This window comes from Anomaloglossus baeobatrachus, chromosome 5, assembly GCF_048569485.1.
Source record: "Anomaloglossus baeobatrachus isolate aAnoBae1 chromosome 5, aAnoBae1.hap1, whole genome shotgun sequence".
NCBI lineage: Eukaryota > Metazoa > Chordata > Amphibia > Anura > Aromobatidae > Anomaloglossus > Anomaloglossus baeobatrachus.
This window is the reverse complement of record NC_134357.1, coordinates 396,256,659-396,277,874: the sequence shown is the minus strand read 5'-3', so window position 1 is coordinate 396,277,874 and position 21,216 is coordinate 396,256,659. Positions and strand designations below refer to the sequence as shown.

At 53.4% G+C, this 21,216-nt stretch overlaps 1 protein-coding gene across 1 annotated transcript in view; it reads left to right on the top strand.

The window, feature by feature from the left end:
* The window catches only part of TOP2A (DNA topoisomerase II alpha), a 195,197-nt gene extending 186,810 nt beyond the window's left edge, over positions 1-8,387 (top strand). Inside the window, exons 34-35 of the mRNA XM_075350156.1 lie at positions 7,120-7,310; positions 7,463-8,387. Of these exons, the coding sequence (XP_075206271.1) occupies positions 7,120-7,310; positions 7,463-7,612 (341 nt within the window). The 3' untranslated portion in view covers positions 7,613-8,387. The remainder of the gene's footprint in view (positions 1-7,119; positions 7,311-7,462) is intronic.
* Positions 8,388-21,216: the final 12,829 nt, after the last annotated feature.

Below are 21,216 nucleotides of genomic sequence, written 5' to 3'. Positions count from 1 at the left end.
TTGCTGGTACGGCGGCTGGAGCCCACATGCTGTTTTTCCTTCCACATCCCCCTGAGGGGCTCTGAGGAAGTGGGATCTTACCGGCCCCAAAGCCCTGAGGCCGGGCTCCATCCACAGACCCATTGAACCTGCTGGATACGGAGCTGGGTACCGTTCAGGGACATGGCCCTGCACCATTCAGGTACTCTGTGTCCCCGTACACACAGGCACAGCACACTCCAGACTTGCTGGGTGTGCTAGTGCGCCGGGGACAGTAAAGGGTTACAGTCACTGCAGCCTAGCTGAGTGACTTTATGTATGGGGAACTACCGCGCCGGACGCTCCGGGAGCGGCGGCGCGGCTGGGACTTGTAGTGCGCCGGGGACTTAGCGCCGACCGCGCTTTTACGGCGGCGGCGCTTATAGATCCAGTCCCCGGCTTTTGCGGCCTAGCTCCGCTTCGTTCCCGCCCCCACCCTGTCAATCAGGGTAGGGGAGAGACGCTGTACAATCAGCAGCGCCGAGGGCTGGAGCCTTATTTACATGCTCCAGCCCTCTCACTGGACACTGTGGGACGCCGGTTTCCCGCTCTGACTTGGGGGCACGCCCACGGCCCGCCCCTACTCACACGAGCTGGAGAAGGACGCCGGCAGCCATTCCTGCAGTCCGAGCTGAGAGATCGGACTCTGGGCAACCAGGCACAGGACTAGGGCGACCACACACCCGCTTATAGGCGGGCGGTAAGCGGCACCTGAAGTGCTGACCCCACTAAATACCGCAGTTGTCCATTTTGTATTTTTATGCTTACACTGCATAGGTCGCTATTTTTGGCTATATGCCCTCTTAGATGGCGACACATCAGCAGCAGGAAAGCAGGGGTGCTAAGGCACAGGCTTTCTATGCTGCTTGTATTGCATGTACTGAAGTGTTCATGTGTATTTATGCTTGTATGCTATACACTGCACTGTACGGTCGCTAGTCTGGGCTATTTTCGCCTAGAATGACTAGACTACAGCAGCAGAAAAGCAGGGGTGCTGAGGCACAGGTTTTTTCTATGCTGCTTGTATTGCAGGGGTTGCAGTGTTCATTTGTACTTATGCTTGTATGCTATACATTGCACTGTATGGTCGATATTCTGGGCTATATTCCCCTAGATGGCTAGTCTACAGCAGCAGAAAAGCAGGGGTGCCAAGGCACAGGCTTTCTATGCTGCTTGTATTGCATGTGCTGCAGTGTTCATTGTACTTTATGCTTGTATGCTATACATTGCATTGTACGGTCGCCATTCTTGGCTCTATGTCCTAGATGGCTAGTCGGCAGCAGCATATAAGCAACACAGGCTTTCGATGCTGTTTTTACTGCATGTGATACTGTTCCACGGCACTGAACCCCATTGTGTGCAATGCTCCCCTGTAGCACTTGGTCAGCCGGGGTCTCTACTAGACGTGGCCAAAGGAACCACCTGTCAACCCTGTCCAAGGACAGGGATGGAGTTGCAATGGGATAGAGACTTGCAGTCCGGACAGGCCATGGGCAATCTGGATCATTGCTCCCTGGCCACCCTCATTGGGAATAAAATCGGTGCTCCGGGGGGGGTCCCAGGAGGCTCTCTGTATGATGAGGCAGACGTAGCTCATCAGGACTTTGATCCTGACAACGCTCTCAATCCGGATACACCGGATGGTGACGCCATAAGGAATGATCCTATAGCGTCCATCAATGGAATGTTGGATCTTTCTCCCTCAGCTCCCCCAGCGGAGGAGTCAGCTTCACAGCAGGAGAAGTCCCATTTCAGTAGCTCAAACGTATATTGAGTATTTTTCTGGCCACGCTGACTTCAGAGAAGCAGTCCAGGAACACCACGCTTACCAGATAAGCGTTTTCTCCAAACGTATTAAGGATACACGTTATCCTTTTCCCCCTGACGTGGTCAAGCGCGGGACCCAGGGTCCAAAGGTGGATTCTCCAATCTCCAGGCTTGCGGCTAGAGCTATAGTTGCAGTGGAGATGGGACTTCACTTAAAGATGCCAGACAGATGGACTCTGGTTGAAATCTGTCTATGAGGCTATCGGCGTGTCGGTTGCTCCGGCATTTACAGCCGTATGGGCACCCTAAGCTTTTCAGCTGTTCTTGCACAGCTGGTCTTGAGCATATGTACATTTGTGCCGCAGGGGCGTCCGTAACCTCGCAATGTCTGCATTGCGACTTACCCTATTAATGCTGTCCTGGAAGGACAGTCGAGGTTTCAGTCCTTCCCAAGCTCGGGCAGGTCCCAATTGTCCTCGTCCAAAAGAGCTGAAAAGCCTCAGAGGGGCTCAGTTTCCGGGGGCTCAATCACGCCCAAGGAAGGCAGCCGGAGGAACCGCTACCAAGGCGGTCTCCTCATGACTCTCAGCTCTCTCATCTCTCCGCATCCGCGGTTGATGGCAGACTCGCTCGCCTTTGGCGACATTTAGCTGCCACAGGTCACAGACCGGTGGGTGAGGGACATTGTGCCCACGTGCACAGGACAGAGTTCTCTTCTCGTCCTCCGACTCGATTCTTCAGAACCTCCCCACCGAGCCGATGCTCTTCTGCAGGCAGAAGGAGTGGTAATCCCTGTTCCTCTTCAGGAACAAGACACGGTTTTCCTCCACTCTGGTTGTGGTGCCAAAAAAGGATGGCTCTTTCCGTTCCGTTCTGGACCTAAAACTGCTCAACAAGCACGTGGAGGCCAGGCGGTTCCGGATGAAACCCTCCGCTCCGTCATTGCCTCGATGTCTCAAGGATATTTCCTAGCATCAATAGACATCAAAGATGCTTATCTCCACGTGCCGATTGCTACAGAGCACCAATGTTTTCTACGTTTCGTGATGGGAGACGACCATCTTCAGTTCGTAGCTCTGCCATTCGGTCTGGCGACAACCCCACGGGTGTTCACCAAGGTCATGGCGGCAGTGGTAGCAGTCTTGCACTCACAGGGACACTCTGTGATCCCTTACTTGGACGATCTACTTGTCAAGGCACCCTCTCAAGAGGCATGCCAATTCAGCCTGAATGTTGCGCTGGAGACTCTCCAGACGTTCGGGTGGATCATCGACTTCTCAAAGTCAAACCTGTCACCGACCCAATCACTAACGTATCTTGGCATGGAGTTTCATACCCTCTCAGCGCTAGTGAAGCTTCCGCTGGACAAGCAGCGGTCACTACAGACTGGGGTGCAGACTCTCCGTCAAGGTCAGTCGCACTCCTTAAGACGCCTCATGCACTTCCTCGGGAAGATGGTGGCGGCAATGGAGGCGGTTCCGTTTGCGCAGTTTCATCTGCGTCCTCTTATTGGGACATTCTCCGCCAATGGGACGGGAAGTCAACATCCCTGAACAGGAAAGTATCCTTTTCACAGAAGGACTCTCTGCAATGGTGGCTTCTTCCCACCTCATTATCACAGGGAAGATCCTTCCTACCACCGTCTTGGGCGGTAGTCACGACAGACGCGAGTCTGTCAGGGTGGGGAGCAGTTTTTCTCCACCACAGGGCTCAGGGTACGTGGACTCAGCAGGAGTCCACCCTTCAGATCCATGTTCTGGAAATCAGAGCAGTGTATCTTGCCCTACTAGCCTTCCAGCAGTGGCTGGAAGGAAAGCAGATCCGAATTCAGTCGGACAACTCCACAGCGGTGGCATACATCAATCACCAAGGAGGGACACGCAGTCGGCAAGCCTTCCAGGAAGTCCGGCGGATTCTGATGTGGGTGGAAGCCACGGCCTCCACCGTATCCGCAGTTCACATCCCCGGCGTAGAACACTGGGAAGCAGACTTCCTCAGCCGCCAGGGCATGGAGGTCCCTTCACCCGGACGTGTTTCAGGAAATCTGTAGCCGCTGGGGAAGGCCGGACGTCGACCTAATGGCGTCCAGGCACAACAACAAGGTCCCAACCTTCATAGCACGGTCTCGCGATCACAGAACTCTGGCGGCAGACGCCTTAGTGCAAGATTGGTCGCAGTTCCGGCTCCCTTATGTGTTTCCACCTCTGGCACTCTTGCCCAGAGTGCTACGCAAGATCAGATCCGACTGCAGCCGCGTCATACTCGTCGCCCCAGACTGGCCAAGGAGGGCGTGGTGTCCGGATCTGTGGCATCTCACGGTCGGCCAACCGTCGGCACTACCAGACCGACCAGACTTACTGTCCCAAGGGCCGTTTTTCCATCGGAATTCTGCGGCCCTGAACCGGACTGTGTGGCCATTGAGTCCTGGATCCTAGGGTCTTCAGGATTATCCCAAGGGGTCGTTGCCACCATGAGACAGGCTAGGAAGCCCACGTCCGCTAAGATCTACCACAGAACGTGGAGGATATTCTTATCCTGGTGCTCTGCTCAGGGAGTGTCTCCCTGGCCTTTTGCATTGCCTACCTTTCTTTCTTTCCTGCAATATGGGTTAGAAAAAGGTTTGTCGCTCGGCTCCCTTAAAGGGCAAGTCTCGGCGCTATCCGTCTTTTTTCAAGAGCGTCTAGCACGACTTCCTAAGGTGCGCACGTTCCTGCAGGGGGTTTGCCATATCGTACCCCCGTACAAGCGGCCGTTAGATCCATGGGATCTGAACAGGGTACTAGTTGCCCTCCAGAAGCCGCCCTTCGAGCCTCTGAGGGAGGTTTCACTTTCTAGACTATCACAGAAAGTGGCTTTTCTGGTAGCGATCACATCTCTTCGGAGAGTGTCTGAGCTAGCAGCGCTGTCATCCAAGGCTCCTGGTCATTCCACCAGGACAAGGTAGTGCTGCGCCCCATTCAGGAGTTTCTCCCGAAGGTGGTATCCTCTTTTCATCTTAATCAGGATATCTCTTTGCCTTCTTTTTGTCCTCATGCAGTTCATCGGTATGAGAAGAATTTACATTTGTTAGATCTGGTGAGAGCACTCAGAATCTACATTTCCCGCACGGCGCCCCTGCGCCGCTCCGATGCACTCTTTGTCCTTGTCGCTGGTAAGCGCAAAGGGTCGCAGACTTCCAAAGCCACCCTGGCTCGATGGATCAAAGAACCAATTCTTGAAGCCTACCGTTCTGCTGGGCTTCCGGTTCCATCAGGGCTGAAGGCCCATTCTACCAGAGCCGTGGGTGCGTCCTGGGCATTGCGACACCAGGCTACGGCTCAACAGGTGTGCCAGGCAGCTACCTGGTCGAGTCTGCACACTTTCACCAAACATTATCAGGTGCATACCTATGCTTCGGCGGACGCCAGCCTAGGTAGAAGAGTCCTGCAGGCGGCAGTTGCCTCCCCGTAGGGGAGGGCTGTCTTCGCAGCTCTAACATAAGGTATTTCTTTACCCACCCAGGGACAGCTTTTGGACGTCCCAATCGTCTGGGTCTCCCAATGGAGCGCCGAAGAAGAAGGGAATTTTGTTACTTACCGTAAATTCCTTTTCTTCTAGCTCCTATTGGGAGACCCAGCACCCGCCCTGTTGTCCTTCGGGATTTTTGGGTTTTTTCGGGTACACATGTTGTTCATGTTGAACGGTTTTTCAGTTCTCCGATGTTACTCGGAGTGAATTTGTTTAACCAAGTTATTGGCTTTCCTCCTTCTTGCTTTTGCACTAAAACTGGTGAGCCAGTGATCCCACTGGGGGTGTATAGCCAGAAGGGGAGGGGCCTTACACTTTTTAGTGTAATGCTTTGTGTGGCCTCCGGAGGCAGTAGCTATACACCCAATCGTCTGGGTCTCCCAATAGGAGCTAGAAGAAAAGGAATTTACGGTAAGTAACAAAATTCCCTTCTTCCCCTAGGAAATAATGCAAGGTCATACAATTTGTGCAATATCCCGTCCTGGTCCCCTATTGTGCCGTTCCACACATGCACTATGCTCACCTTACCTTCCGTTCCCTCGCCGGACTTGCAGTTCTTGTAGTTAGCCGGTGCAGGATGTGTATTGGGTAACCATCGCGACCGATGCCGGAGCATCCACTGCCATAGCGCTGACGTCAAGGGCATGAGCCACTTTCCTCTGGGCAGTGCGCGCTGCCTTTGAGAAGCGGGAGGCCGGCGATGGAAGGTGTGTGTGTGTGCTGCAAGAGCGGGTCAGAGCGCGGTGAAAGTACGAAACCGGAAGTGTGTGCGGTGAGTATTTGCTCGTACAGCAAAGCTTGCTCGTAAATAGAGTAACAAACTTACAGCACGCTTTGCTTGTATAGTGAAATACTCGCACACCAAGGTACTCTTAAACCGAGGTTCCACTGTATTTCTATCCTGTGCATTGTGTATATACACCCTGTTGTATTCCCCCTTCTATTAGAAATACATTTAGATTGGTCTCCCACCCATCCATTTGTCAGTGAGGGGCGGGCTCTTGAATAGAAGATAATCTTTATCGTCAGGGCAGCTGTTCTGGTGCTTTGTGCTTCTATTCCCTGTAACAGTGCCCAGTATACACGATTGTACTGGGGATGGGGCTACGCTCACTGCTGACTTGCAGCCTGGAAATTTAGTCAAAAAGGAGCAGAGGATTCTTCAGTGCTAGTGATGGTAGGACTAGATGAAAGGGTAAATGGGGATTTTTACAGGTATTCTTCTTAATGGAGTACTCTGGGTAGATTAAATTCTTCTAATGGCCATACCCTCAAACTATGAAGATGACCTCCACAGTGCTGTTCCTACCCCTCACACTGCCTGTAATTCAGTGATGCTGGAGCTGCTCCCCCTCCCTTCTGGGATGTGACATCACATCGGGGTGTGGCCTACTCGATGCTCTTGGTCCTAATCAGCCCACTGTTAATATCTGCTTCTGCTCTGAGAGCGTGGCCGCTCCCCCTGTTCTCGGACTGCAGGGAAACATTACCCATGGGCTGGCATCACTGAATTACAGGTAGGGTGAGGAGCAGCACTGTGCATCTCATCTTTATAGTTTGAGGGCATGACCTTTAGAAAAATGGTGGTGTTGAACACAACTCATCGTACAGAAATCAAAGGAAGGTTTTTCTAAGTTAAACAGCCCCTTGTAAATTGTCCTACAATGGCATGTTTAGGTAATACAGGGATACATGGAGGACTGCCAGCTTTAGTCAAGAAAACCTGCAAACTAGAAAGGGAGTTGCCTAGACCAGACCAACATAAATGCTTGCAATATATTCACATTGCTTTCATCTCCTGTTATAAACAATATGGTTTCTGTGTAGACAAACAGCCATCCATCATGGAAGCTTTGTCTAAGCCAAAGCCATCCAAATCGACTGCTGCTACCAAGCAAGTAGATTCTGATGATGAGGCGCCACCACCCAAGAAGTCAACAAAACCACGCAAGAGGAAGAACTCCGATTCGGACTCTGGTTCAGATTTTGGCATGAAAAAGAAGACTAAATCAACTAAGGTAAAACCGGTTGAATAGTTCCCTAAATGTAATACTCTCTCTGAAAGATGTCTACATTTATCACAGACTCCATGATGTTTTCTACTAGCCCTCTTAAAACTTTGCTGTGCCCTTTTTTACATGATCATGTAATTTTTTTATTTTTTATTTAGAAATCCAAGGCAGTGGATGAGGATGACTTCATCGCAAACTTCTCTGATTCAGAAAACGATGTCAGCATTGCACCAGTTCGTTCACGAACAGCTCGTGCAAAGAAACCCATCACCTACATCGAGGATTCTGACAACGATGACATGTTCTAACCTCTTTCCACACCTTTTCTAACAAAGTAGAAGGCAGCTATAAACTTTACAATAGCACTGCACAAAGGAAGATTTTATCAGCCTGTCTCAAGACCTTCTGCTAAAGTGACTTTTGTGTATCTTAAAATCTAAATATAGTTTTAAGCTTGTTGGATTTTTTTTTTAGCCACTGCCAAGTTATTTATTATCACCCGCTCCTTTTATAATGACGCTAAAGTCACCGTGGGTGTTCGTATTACTTGCAGCTTTTGTTGACATTTGATTTTGTTCTTTGTTGGTACCCGGTTTTTACTTGGATACTGTAAAGTTACATCGTTTTTTTTTTTTGTGTTTTTTTTTTTGTTTTTTTTTAAAATTGGGAAGGTGAGTTTTTGACTTTGATGTCCTAATGCTTTTCCCTTGCCCCTTAGTTATGAGGCTTCTTGAATCCTTGTGCCTTGACCCACGTTTTTTCTTTTTATATAGCATACTCCTTTTGTATAGGCCATCTTTGATGCTGTCTGACTCGCTGATCCATTTCTTCCTCATGAGATGTATAAACCCTTGCATATATTTCAATGTTGTTTGTATTTTGTCAATGTGTTTGTCAAGTTTTAATTATAGTTTGTAATAAAGAGCTTAAAAAAACCTGTTCTGTGGGGGAAAAAAACAAACAAACTATGAAACATTGTAACACACAACATTCACAGCAGTGTGATTTTAAATGGTGTACTATACAAGGGATATGTTTTCCTTGCTCAAATCTTAATATGTTAACAGGAGGTTCAGTTGGTTTACATTTGCTTTAGTTATTATTGGGGAGATCATCTCCCAGACTCCCATTTTTAACATGTTTGTAATTCTGCCGTTTTGATTTTTACACTGTTTTTTAGAAAAAAAAGTACAGCTCTATTTATGAAGGTTTTATGTGTGAAGGTAAGGTGCATCCATTTTTGACAGTTGCGAAGCTTCTAACCTGGTTTGTTTTATTGCTCGACAATATACCATTATGCAGCAGAGCCCGCACCAAACAAAACATACAGCTACATTACATCTATAAATATTTTATATAGCTGGTATCTGCCTCTAACAGAAGTGATCAGTGTGAAGTCCAGTTACTGCTTTTTAGCTTTTAAATGCCATTTTCTTTATCGTTCCTTTGGGAGACCCAGACCATGGGTGTTTAGCTTCTGCCTCCGGAGGACACACAAAGTACTACACTTAAAAGTGTAGCTCCTCCCTCTGAGCTTATACACCCCCTGGTAGCCAGTCCTAGCCAGTTTATTGCTTTGTGTCAGGAGGCATACATCCACACATGCATTCTCATCTGATTTGTTTGACTTTTGGAAAGAGTTTGAAGAAAAGCGGGTCCATGTCTGGACTCCCGGCATGTCCCTTCTCACCCCACTGTGTCGGCGGTGTTGTTAAGGTTGATTTACAAGGCTGCAGCCTTACATGCCGCGCTCCTTCACCATCCCTTCTGGGCTCTGGCTTGAAGTGGGAGCCAGCACGGTCTCCATGCCTGGCAGGAGTCCGGTCTCCATCCACAGCCCCTTGAGGATTCTGTTGGACCGGAGCACTCATCCCCAGGGACATGGCCCTGCGTCTCAGAGGCTAAGTACCTGAGACATTTATGTTGGGGGTCCCGGTTCTTTATTGTAAGGGGAGAGTATGCTGTATGTGATTGTTTTAACTTTTCCGGCGGGTTCTCTAGCTTTTGCCTGAGAACCGCGCCGATGGTGCCTGCTTGTCGGCCTCGCCGCTTAAATTTAGACCCGGCCTCGCCGGAGGCCTAGTTTCATTTTCCTGCCCTCGCATGTCACTCATGCAGACAGACAGGTTCGGCTCCTCCCGGCGGCCGTTCTACACAGGGGAGGGACACTCCCCACTGCTGGGGCGTCCCTCCTTCCCTGCAGGTCTCTATAGCCCTCCAGTTCCCACTCTTTTATAGGAACGCCCTCTTCTCAGGCAGAGTTCACTCTGTTCTGGGACATCCTGCATTCTGCATCTCTGCTGAGGTGCTGCGCTCTGGGGGACCGGGCTTCGGGATCTGGAGGGCACACAACACCGCGCTCAGCGGTCTGGTAAGCCACAGCCGGTCTCCGGTTGTGGACCTCTGTATATTCTCCCTGGGGTTCATTCTCTGCAAAGCCCCCTCTCCAGCAGCATGTCTCACACAAGGAGCAAGGCTCCAAAGCTTTATTCTACATGCACTGCATGTAAGCTCCTGCTGCCTGAGCCGAGCACCTATCCACATTGTGATGTCTGCTCTAACTTGGCGGTGCCACAGCCTGGAGTCTCACCCACAGTGGTCTCTCAGGCTGCTGCTGCACCTGTGACTGAACCCCCGGCCTGGGTAGAGTCCTTTTTTAGGTCCATATCTCAGTCATTTGCTGAGTCCATGGGACTTTTGTCCAGGACTTTGATGAATATGCATCAGCCTCCCTCACAGGGTGCCTCTAATACTCTTGACAGAGGACTCCTATCCTCTGACCTCCGTCCATCGGAGCTCACGGAGGATTCATCATCTGATCCCAGACCCCGTCCTTCTAAGAGAAGGCGCAGGGTTTCCTCCCCCTCCCCATCCCACGGCTCTGTCTCAAGAGCTGACTCTCAAGATGAGGAGTATGCTCTCACTGGGGGCTCGGAGGCTATGTATCCCATCGATTTCTCTGAGGGTGACTCAGATCTTAGTGATTTGATTGCTTCTATTAATTCTGTGCTGGATCTCAATCCGCCAGTGTCAGAGGAGCAACTCTCTGGCAGAAAAACATCAGTTTACCTCGCCTAAGAGAGTGAAGAGTGTGTTCTTTAACCACTCCAGTTTTCAGACCGCTGTGACCAAACCCAGGACCTGCCCTGACAAACGCTTTCCAAAGCGTGGTTCTGATGACCGGTTTCCATTTCCACCTGAGGTGGTCAAGGAGTGGTCTCACTCCCCAAAGATAGACCCTCCGGTGTCTAGGCTCTCAGCCCGGACCATTGTCGGTGGCTGACGGCACCTCACTTAAGGATTCCACTGACCGTCAGATTGACCTTCTGGCCAAATCTGTGTATGAAGCTGCGGGGGCCGCATTTTCCCCGTCTTTTGCAGCAGTGTGGGCTCTCAAAGCCATCTCTGCTTCTCTAGAGGAGATGCATTCCCTCACCAAGGAATCTATGCCTGAGATGGTTACCTTAACTGCTCAGGCTTCAGCCTTTTCATCTTATGCCATGTCTGCCATGCTAGAGGCTGCTCACCGCACTGCGGTGGCTTCAGCTAACTCTCTTGTTATCCGCAGGATTTTGTGGCTTCGAGAGTGGAAGGCAGATGCTTCTTCCAAGAAGTTTCTTGCTGGGCTCCCTTTTGCTGGTTCACGGCTGTTTGGTGAACAGCTGGATGAAATCATTAAAGAAGCTACTGGTGGGAAGAGTACTTCCATGCCACAAACCAAGACCAGGAAACCCGCCCAGGGTAGGAATCAATCGAGGTTTCGTTCCTTTCGTTCCTCCAACTGGTCATCCTCTAAGCCTTCCGCCTCGTCCGCTAACTCAGCCAAGGATCAGAAATCCAACTAGCGCCCAAAAGCGCGTCCGCAGAAGACCGCAGGAGGTTCTGCCACTAAGGCAGCTTCCTCATGACTCTCGGCCCGCTCCAGCCACGTCCTTAGTCGGTGGCAGGCTCTCCCACTTTGGCGACGCTTGGTTGAAGCAAGTCTCCGATCAGTGGGTGAGAGACATCATATCTCACGGCTACAGGATAGAATTCTCTTCCAGCCCTCCAAACAGATTTTTTCTCTCAACTCCCCCCTGATCCAAGGCCGCCGCCTTCTCGCAGGCTGTGGTGTCCTTGCAGGCAAACGGAGTGATTGTCCCAGTTCCCGCTCAGGAACGGTTCAGAGGTTTTTACTCAAATTTCTTCCTAGTTCCAAAAAAGGACGGTACCTTCCGGCCCATCCTGGATCTCAAGCTTCTCAACAAGCATGTGTGAGGCAAACCCTGGGATATGAAGATGAATTATGACTTCCAGTCATAATCGCTCTCATCACTCCATGGCAGTGCCCCCTCCCTTCTTGTTCTCAGATGTCCAGCATCTGTGGAGGTGTCACATCCTAGCAACACATCCCATGGCCATCTCCTGTGATATGGAGATTAGGTGATGTGGGAACAATGGACACAGGATGACTCCCTGCCGTGACCCTGTAGTAGGGGCTGCTATCTAGTTAGCAAGCTTGGAAGTATCCAGACAGGACGACTCCAGTAAAAAATGGTTCATATCTCGCAAGCCATATTTCCGATAAATATGGCAACCATAAAAATGGTGTCTCCGCATGCGGACGATGCTGGCACACCCTTTTTATGGGAGCAGGACCTGGTGAAATACCCCAGGCGTGATATCAGCCAATGGGGAACTAGTAGACAAGTCATGAGTCCTCTCGTTCTGTAGCTAAATTCATAGCTGTCACAATGAGAGCGTCGGCGTCCGCCTACGACGCTCCCAGGCCAAGTTATGGCCATATTCCATGTTGTGGATTTTGTCCATAACTCCAGCCAGGGGTGGAGCAGTTCTCCCTCTGAGGTCACTAAGGTAGGAGGGGACCTGGATTTGCCCAGGTTGATAACCCTACTTCGGCCATTTTCCAGCGTTCTTTTGCTCGGGGGCCTGGTTGGGAAAGACCTGTGAGGGAGTTCCTGGAAACCTGGTCTACAGCGCCCCCCTGTGGCCAGACGCACAAGGTAACTGCTGGAACTGTGTATGCCTGTTTGTAACCCATGCTTTGATTGTAACTGTACTCTGACCTATGTATATTCTGTAGATCTCCTATTGTATATATTGTAGTTTCTAGTGTGGCTTTAGGCCGATTAAATTATATAATTAATCTTGGGCTGTTCTGTTATCTCGATCTTGAATCCCACGTCTGTGTGTTCGGCTAATAGTTACCGTGAAGCGGTTGGTGGCAGCGAGTTGTGCCAAGGATTATTGTGGGGAGGCCAGTGAGATTCGGGGAGATTTTATATATTCCGCCCGCGGAGGTCGGGGGAATATATACCCTACTCTCACCGGGGACCCTTCAATAATCGGCATAAGTAGTATAGCGGCCTCCTTGCTTATTGTCGGGCAATTCCATAATTGGCCTGACTATAAGAGGGGCGCTAGAGAGCGCGTCACGTGCTCTGTCTGTCGGTCGGGAGGTATAAAGGAGGGGTGACCCCCACTTGTTACCCCCCGATTGTGACGTACTGGTAGCCAGCGCGGGGGATTTCTGAGTGACCCCCCCGGTGGTTCGTGACATATTGGTGGCATAGCGGTGGGATCGAGATAATAGTGTGTGTGAGTGTGAGACCCATACTCCCAGACACTAAAGACTGCCTGCAGCAGCTGTGGCTGTTGGGGTCTTCAGACTAGCTCAACACTAGAGTGTCAGAGTGCAGATACTGTAAGGTGTGTGGAGGCATCAGGTGTCAGTTCTGTGTCAGTGACCAAAAGTCTGCAAGAATGGCTGATGGCACCAGGAGCAGAGCTAGGCAACTGGCCAATGCTAAAGCAGGAGCCGAAGAGAGGGAGGACGGTGCTGTGGACAGTAATGAGGAGGTTGCCCACGAGTCCTCCAGGAGCTCGACGCCAGAAAACCGTTCTGCAGAGGACAGCGCACAACCTGGCAATTATGGACAAGATGAGGAGCAGCTCACCCAAGGGTCCTCAACGAGCCAGATGCCAGCCCTCCGCTCTGCAATGGACAGTGAATCACCTGGCTCTGCAGCGTGCCGCAGATCACCACTTGCCAATCCCTCCGGCCTGAGAGGTGCAGAGGCCCTCCTTCAAGCTGCCTTGGCCAGGCTTATGGCTGGAGACCGGGATACCTACGAGATACTCATGGCCGAGCGTGGGCGACAGGCAGCGCGTGACGCTGAGGCTGCGGAGCGGCAAGCAGCGCGTGACGCTGAGGCTGCGGAGCGGCAAGCAGCGCGTGAGGCTGCGGAGCGGCAGGCAGCGCGTGAAGAGCGAGAGCGACAGGCAGACCGTGACTACCAGCTGCAGCTAGCTCAGCTCCGGCCCTCATCAGCCACATGTGACCTTCAAAACACCAAACTTCCAAAGGTCCGTGTTGAGGACTTCCCAGTGCTGGAGAAGGATGGAGACTTGGACTCTTTCCTGACTGCTTTTGAACGGACTTGCTTGCAGCACCATCTGGACAAGGATCAGTGGGCCAAATACCTGACCCCCCGTCTAAGGGGTAAGGCCCTGGATATCCTTGGGGACTTGCCTGCTGAGGCAGATCAGGGCTACGACACCATCAAGCGGGCCCTGATCCAACAGTACAACCTCACTCCAGAGTCCTACCGCAAGAAGTTCCGGACCCTGCAAAAGGGACCAAAGGACTCCTGGGCTGACCACCGGCGGGCACTTGCCCGAGCTGCCGACCACTGGACCCAAGGCCTGCAGCTTTCCACCGGACCGGAGATCCTGGACTTGTTCATCACGGAGCAACTCTTGTGGAACTGCCCTGAAGATCTCCGCCAGTTCATCCGAGACCAGAAGCCAAAGGGGTCCACGGCTACAGCTGCCCTGGCCGATGACTACACCAACAATCGGGCTCCTGAGGCCAGGAGAGCAGCCACCAGCAGCACCTGGAGAGGGGGTAAGATGAACTCTGCGACTGCCCCACCTGCCCCTAGACTGCAGGGGGTGTCCCCCTCAACTCCCCTCTCCAGGCCCGTGGCAGAACCAAGACGGTGCCACCAGTGCAACTTACCTGGACACTTCAAGGCCATGTGCCCTCAGCGTCCCAAGGCCCCGGCTCCGTCCCCGTCCCAAGGGCCGCCCAAGGTGTATTGTGTGGGTGGGGGTGGTGGTAGGTCCCTGGACAGCTTCCAACCTGTCACCGTCGGCCGGTCTGTGACCATAGGACTGCGAGACAGCGCCTCGGAGGTGACTCTGGTGCGGCCTGACATGGTGTCCCCCCAAGACTTGATCCCGGGAAAAACCCTCGCTGTCTCCGGGATTGGAGGCATTGACCCGGCGCTGCCTGTTGCTGACATTTATGTGGACTGGGGCGAGGGGTGAGGGAGGTGGGGGTAACTGATCGGATCCCTGCAAACGTGCTACTTGGGACAGATTTGGGGCAGATAACCTCCCAGTTTGGGCCCCCCCCCAAGGGCTGAACCTTCAGCCCGTACTGACGTGCCTCCGGACAATGTTAATGTGTTATCTATGAATGATGTAAGGGAGGAGGGAGTGAACTCTGATATTTCTGCTTGCATAGACACCATAGACACACACTCAGCTGCAGCTGTGACAGGGGAGGGGGTCAGAGAAAGGTGTGACAATGCCTCTACAAGTAATCAGCCTGTGAGCTGGGATCTGTTGCCCTCTGCAGGGATAAGCAGAGAGCAGGGTGCTGCAGGGGGAGGACCAGTGTGTGGGGTGGGGGCTACCACAGCAAATGTGGGGTCCCCAGAGATTTCACAGCGGGGTTCTGTTGCTGCAGGAGGGGAACAGGCAGGTGAGATTGGGGCCGGTCCAGGAGCGGAAGTGCTCCCAGGTAAGATCTCGGTGCATGGTTCCCCCACAACCGGGGTGTCAGGAAGCCAGGTAGGTCTGCCTGAACCGGCGACTTGGTCAGGAACGGAGGAGGAGCAGGCACGACCCACGGTCGCAGCGGCTGTGGTTGCTGTCACCCGCAGTGGGAGTGCTGGAAGCCAAGGGGCCTCCCGGAGGTCCGATAGCTCTTCCCCTTCTGACCAAGTGGCAGCCGAGTCAGGCGGAGGCCAGGACACAGGTCCCGGGGTACTGACCGAAGATGTGACAGTCTCGTCGATTCTGGCCACATCTAGTCAGGGGTTTCAGGCAGCGTTAGAAGCTGACGACAGCCTGAAAGCTCTTAAGGAGCAGGCGGCACAGCCTCCCTCGGACCCGGAGCGAGTGGTCTGGGACCAAGGACGGCTGTACCGGGCCACGGTCCAGCAGGGTTCACCGGAGGCGTGGCCCAGGGACCGACAGTTGGTGGTACCCTATCCGTTCCGGACGGAGTTGTTGCGGATCGCACATGAGATTCCGATGGCCGGACACCTAGGGATCGCTAAGACCAAGGCCAGGTTAAACCAGCATTTCTACTGGCCAAAAATGGGGGCCGATGTGGCTGCCTACTGCCGTTCGTGTGAAACCTGTCAGAGAGTGGGGAAGGCGGGGCCACACCCCAAAGCCCCACTAGTATCTCTGCCAGTCATCGATGAGCCTTTCAGGAGGGTGGCTGTGGATCTGGTCGGCCCGCTGGCCATCCCCAGCAGCTCCGGGAAACGCTTCATACTGACGGTAGTGGACTATGCCACCCGGTACCCAGAAGCAGTGGCCTTGTCGTCCATTCGGGCTGACAAGGTGGCCACCGCATTGCTGGAGATTTTCTCCCGAGTGGGTTTTCCCCAGGAAATGCTCACAGACCGGGGGACCCAATTCATGTCCCAGCTGATGGAGGCCCTCTGTAAGCAGGTCCAGGTGCGACATCTGGTGGCCAGCCCGTACCATCCACAGACTAATGGCCTGTGCGAGCGGTTTAATGGCACCTTAAAGCAGATGCTTAAGATGTTGGTCGACTCCCATGGGCGTGACTGGGAGCGGTATCTCCCACACCTGTTATTTGCTTACCGGGAGGTTCCACAGGCCTCAACAGGATTCTCACCGTTTGAGCTCCTGTACGGGCGACGTGTGCGGGGCCCCCTGGCTCTGGTGAAAGAGGCTTGGGAAGGGGATTTGGCCACCCCTGGAGTGTCGGTTATCGAGTATGTCATGCGCTTCCGGGACAAAATGCAGGCCTTGACGCAACTGGTACACGACAATATGGCTCAAGCCCAGGCCGATCAGAAGCGTTGGTACGACCAGAACGCTTGTGAGAGGACCTACCAAGTGGGTCAAAAGGTGTGGGTACTGGTCCCCGTACCACAGGACAAGCTTCAGGCAGCCTGGGAAGGCCCATACCTCGTGTACCAGCAGCTCAACCCTGTGACGTACCTGGTCACCCTGGACCCTGCCCGTGGAAGGCGGAAGCCCTTCCATGTGAACATGATGAAGGCACATCATGAGCGGGAGGCATGTGCGCTCCCCGTGTGCAACCTGCCCGAGGAGGGAGAAGCGGAAACCCTCTTGGATATGCTAGCCCAGGTTAGGGCAGGCGGATCCATTGAGGATGTGGAGGTTGGCCCCCAGCTCTTGGAGGACCAACGGTCCCAGCTGTGGGCCACCCTACACCCCTTCCGGGGGTTGTTTACCAACCAGCCCGGAAGGACTAACTTGGCTGTCCATCACGTGGACACTGGGGATCATCCCCCGATCCGGCGTTCAGCATATCGGGTCTCCCTGGAGGTGCAGCAACACATGCGCCAGGAGATTGACGAGATGCTGAAGCTGGGGGTGATCCAGGCATCCAACAGCGCTTGGGCCTCGCCTGTAGTCCTCGTCCCTAAGAAGGACCGAACCACTCGGTTCTGCGTGGACTACAGGGGGCTCAATGCTGTCACGGTCGCCGATGCGTACCCAATGCCACGCATCGATGACCTGCTCGATCAGTTGGCCGGGGCTCAGTACCTGACCATCATGGATCTGAGCCGGGGATATTGGCAGATCCCCCTGACTCGCAAGGCCAGGGAACGCTCTGCCTTTATTACCCCATTTGGACTGTACGAGTCCACGGTGATGCCATTCGGGATGAGGAATGCCCCTGCCACTTTCCAGCGGATGGTCAACACCCTGCTCAAGGGACTTGAAGGGTACGTGGCCGCGTACCTGGATGACATTGCCGTCTTCAGTCCCACCTGGGAAGATCACCTAGAGCATCTAGCACAGGTGCTCAGGCGGATCCACCAGGCAGGTTTGACCATCAAGCCGGGAAAGTGTCAGCTGGCCATGAGCGAGGTCCAGTACCTCGGTCACCGGGTAGGCGGGAGAACACTGAAGCCCGAGCCTGAGAAAGTGGAAGCCATCGCATCCTGGCCCACCCCCAGGACCAAGAAGCAGGTGATGTCCTTCTTGGGGACCGCTGGGTACTATAGGAGGTTTGTTCCATGCTATAGTAGCCTGGCAAAGCCCTTGACGGACCTCACCAAGAAGAAGCTGCCCTCTGCAGTCGATTGGACAATGGACTGCGAGACAGCCTTCCGGGCCCTAAAGGACGCCCTGTCCAGCCCGCCCGTGCTACAGGCAGCCGACTTCACGCGGCCGTTTGTAGTACAGACCGACGCCAGTGACTTCGGTGCGGTGCTCAGCCAGGTGGACTCTGCGAGCCAAGAGCACCCAGTCTTGTACCTGAGCAGGAAGCTGTTACCACGGGAAGTGGCCTATTCCACGATGGAAAAGGAGTGCCTGGCCATAGTGTGGGCCCTGCAGCGTCTGCAACCCTATCTATACGGGCGCCACTTCATCGTGGAGACGGACCACAATCCCCTCAGCTGGTTACACACTGTCTCTGGGACGAATGGGCGATTGTTGTGATGGAGCCTTGCGCTCCAGCAATACAACTTCACCATTCGCCACAAAAGGGGCCGGGACCACGGTAACGCAGACGGGCTGTCCCGACAAGGAGAGGTCGCGGACGGGCGCACGGGGGAACACCGGAGTGTGCTGCCCCCTAGCGCCCTCAAAAGGGGGGAGGTGTGAGGCAAATCCTGGGATATGAAGATGAATTATGACTTCCAGTCATAATCGCTCTCATCACTCCATGGCAGTGCCCCCTCCCTTCTTGTTCTCAGATGTCCAGCATCTGTGGAGGTGTCACATCCTAGCAACACATCCCATGGCCATCTCCTGTGATATGGAGATTAGGTGATGTGGGAACAATGGACACAGGATGACTCCCTGCCGTGACCCTGTAGTAGGGGCTGCTATCTAGTTAGCAAGCTTGGAAGTATCCAGACAGGACGACTCCAGTAAAAAATGGTTCATATCTCGCAAGCCATATTTCCGATAAATATGGCAACCATAAAAATGGTGTCTCCGCATGCGGACGATGCTGGCACACCCTTTTTATGGGAGCAGGACCTGGGGAAATACCCCAGGCGTGATATCAGCCAATGGGGAACTAGTAGACAAGTCATGAGTCCTCTCGTTCTGTAGCTAAATTCATAGCTGTCACAATGAGAGCGTCGGCGTCCGCCTACGACGCTCCCAGGCCAAGTTATGGCCATATTCCATGTTGTGGATTTTGTCCATAACTCCAGCCAGGGGTGGAGCAGTGCTCCCTCTGAGGTCACTAAGGTAGGAGGGGACCTGGATTTGCCCAGGTTGATAACCCTACTTCGGCCATTTTCCAGCGTTCTTTTGCTCGGGGGCCTGGTTGGGAAAGACCTGTGAAGGGAGTTCCTGGAAACCTGGTCTACAGCGCCCCCCTGTGGCCAGACGCACAAGGTAACTGCTGGAACTGTGTATGCCTGTTTGTAACCCATGCTTTGATTGTAACTGTACTCTGACCTATGTATATTCTGTAGATCTCCTATTGTATATATTGTAGTTTCTAGTGTGGCTTTAGGCCGATTAAATTATATAATTAATCTTGGGCTGTTCTGTTATCTCGATCTTGAATCCCACGTCTGTGTGTTCGGCTAATAGTTACCGTGAAGCGGTTGGTGGCAGCGAGTTGTGCCAAGGATTATTGTGGGAGGCCAGTGAGATTCGGGGAGATTTTATATATTCCGCCCGCGGAGGTCGGGGGAATATATACCCTACTCTCACCGGGGACCCTTCAATAATCGGCATAAGTAGTATAGCGGCCTCCTTGCTTATTGTCGGGCAATTCCATAATTGGCCTGACTATAAGAGGGGCGCTAGAGAGCGCGTCACGTGCTCTGTCTGTCGGTCGGGAGGTATAAAGGAGGGGTGACCCCCACTTGTTACCCCCCGATTGTGACGTACTGGTAGCCAGCGCGGGGGATTTCTGAGTGACCCCCCCGGTGGTTCGTGACAGCATGTCCGGGTGCGGCATTTTCGCATGGAGTCTCTGCGATCAGTCATTGCCTCTATGACCCAAGGGGAGTTCCTGGCGTCCATCGACATCAGAGATACCTATCTACATGTGCCAATCGCAGTGTCACATCAGCGTTGGTTACGTTTTGCGATAGGAGAGGATCATTTCCAATTCGTGGCTCTCCCCTTCGGGTTAGCCACGGCCCCTCGGGTATTCACCAAGGTCATGGCGGCAGTGATTGCGGTCCTGCACCTCCAGGGGTTAGCAGTGCTTCCTTATCTGGACGACCTTCTGGTCAAGGGTACATCCAGCGCAGACTGTCAGCGGAGTGTTTCGCTCACTCTCGCCACCCTAGCCCAATTCGGGTGGATTGTCAATCTTCCCAAATCCACTCTGACTCCGACCCAGAGTCTCACGTACCTAGGGATGCAGTTCGAGACTTTGCCGGCACTTGTGAAGTTGCCCTTAATCAAACAGCAGTCTCTCCGGCTAGCGGTGCGCTCTCTCCTGAGGCCCCGCTGTTATTCCCTCAGGCGCCTGATGTAGGTGCTGGGTCAAATGGTGGCCTCCATGGAGGCGGTTCCCTTTGCCCAGTTCCATCTGCGTCCTCTGCAGCTGGACATTCTCCGCTGTTGGGACAAGCGGCCTTCCTCCTTACAGAGGTTAGTGGCTCTGTCGCCACGGACCAGGAGCTCTCTTCAGTGGTGGCTTCGACCCCCTCTCCCTGTCCCAAGGGCGCTCCTTCCTGACTCCGTCCTGGGTGATTTCTCACCACGGATGCCAGCCTATCCGACTGGGGAGCGGTACATCTCCACCACAGGGCACTTGGACTCCGTCCGAGTCAGCCCTTTCAATCAATGTGCTGGAAACCAGGGCTGTGCTTCTAGCTTTCCTAGCCTTTCACCACCTGTTGGCGGGCAGGCACATTCGAGTCCAGTCAGACAATGCGACAGCGGTTGCCTACATCAATCACCAAGGCGGGACATGCAGCCGCCTGGCAATGTTGGAGGTCCAACGCATTCTTCAATGGGCGGAGGATTCCAAGTCCACCATATCCGCAGTCCACATCCCTGGCGTAGAAAACTGGGAGGCAGATTATCTCAGCCGTCAATCCGTGGACGGTGGCGAGTGGTCCCTGCACCCGGCAGTGTTTCAGTCAATCTGCCGCAAGTGGGGCACTCCGGACGTGGACCTAATGGCATCCCGTCACAACAACAAGGTTCCGGTTTACGTGGCTCGCTCCCACGATCCTCAGGCCTTCGCCGCGGACGCTCTGGTTCAAGACTGGTCCCAGTTTCGTCTGTCCTACGTGTTTCCCCCTCTAGCTCTCTTGCCCAGAGTCCTGCGCAAGATCAGAATGGAGGGCCGTCGAGTCATCCTCATTGCACCGGACTGGCCCAGGCGAGCTTGGTATCCGAACCTGCTCCAACTGTCCGTGGAGATGCCGTGGCATCTTACGGACCGTCCAGACCTGCTCTCGCAAGATCCGTTTTTCCGCCCGAATTCTGCGGCACTCAAATTGACGGCGTGGCTCTTGAATCCTGGATTTTGACGGCTTCTGGTATTCCTCCTGAAGTCATCTCCACTATGACTCTGGCCCGTAAGTCTTCCTCCGTCAAGATCTATCACAGGACTTGGAAAATTTTCCTGTCCTGGTGTCGCTCTTCCGGCCATTCTCCTTGGCCATTCTCGTTG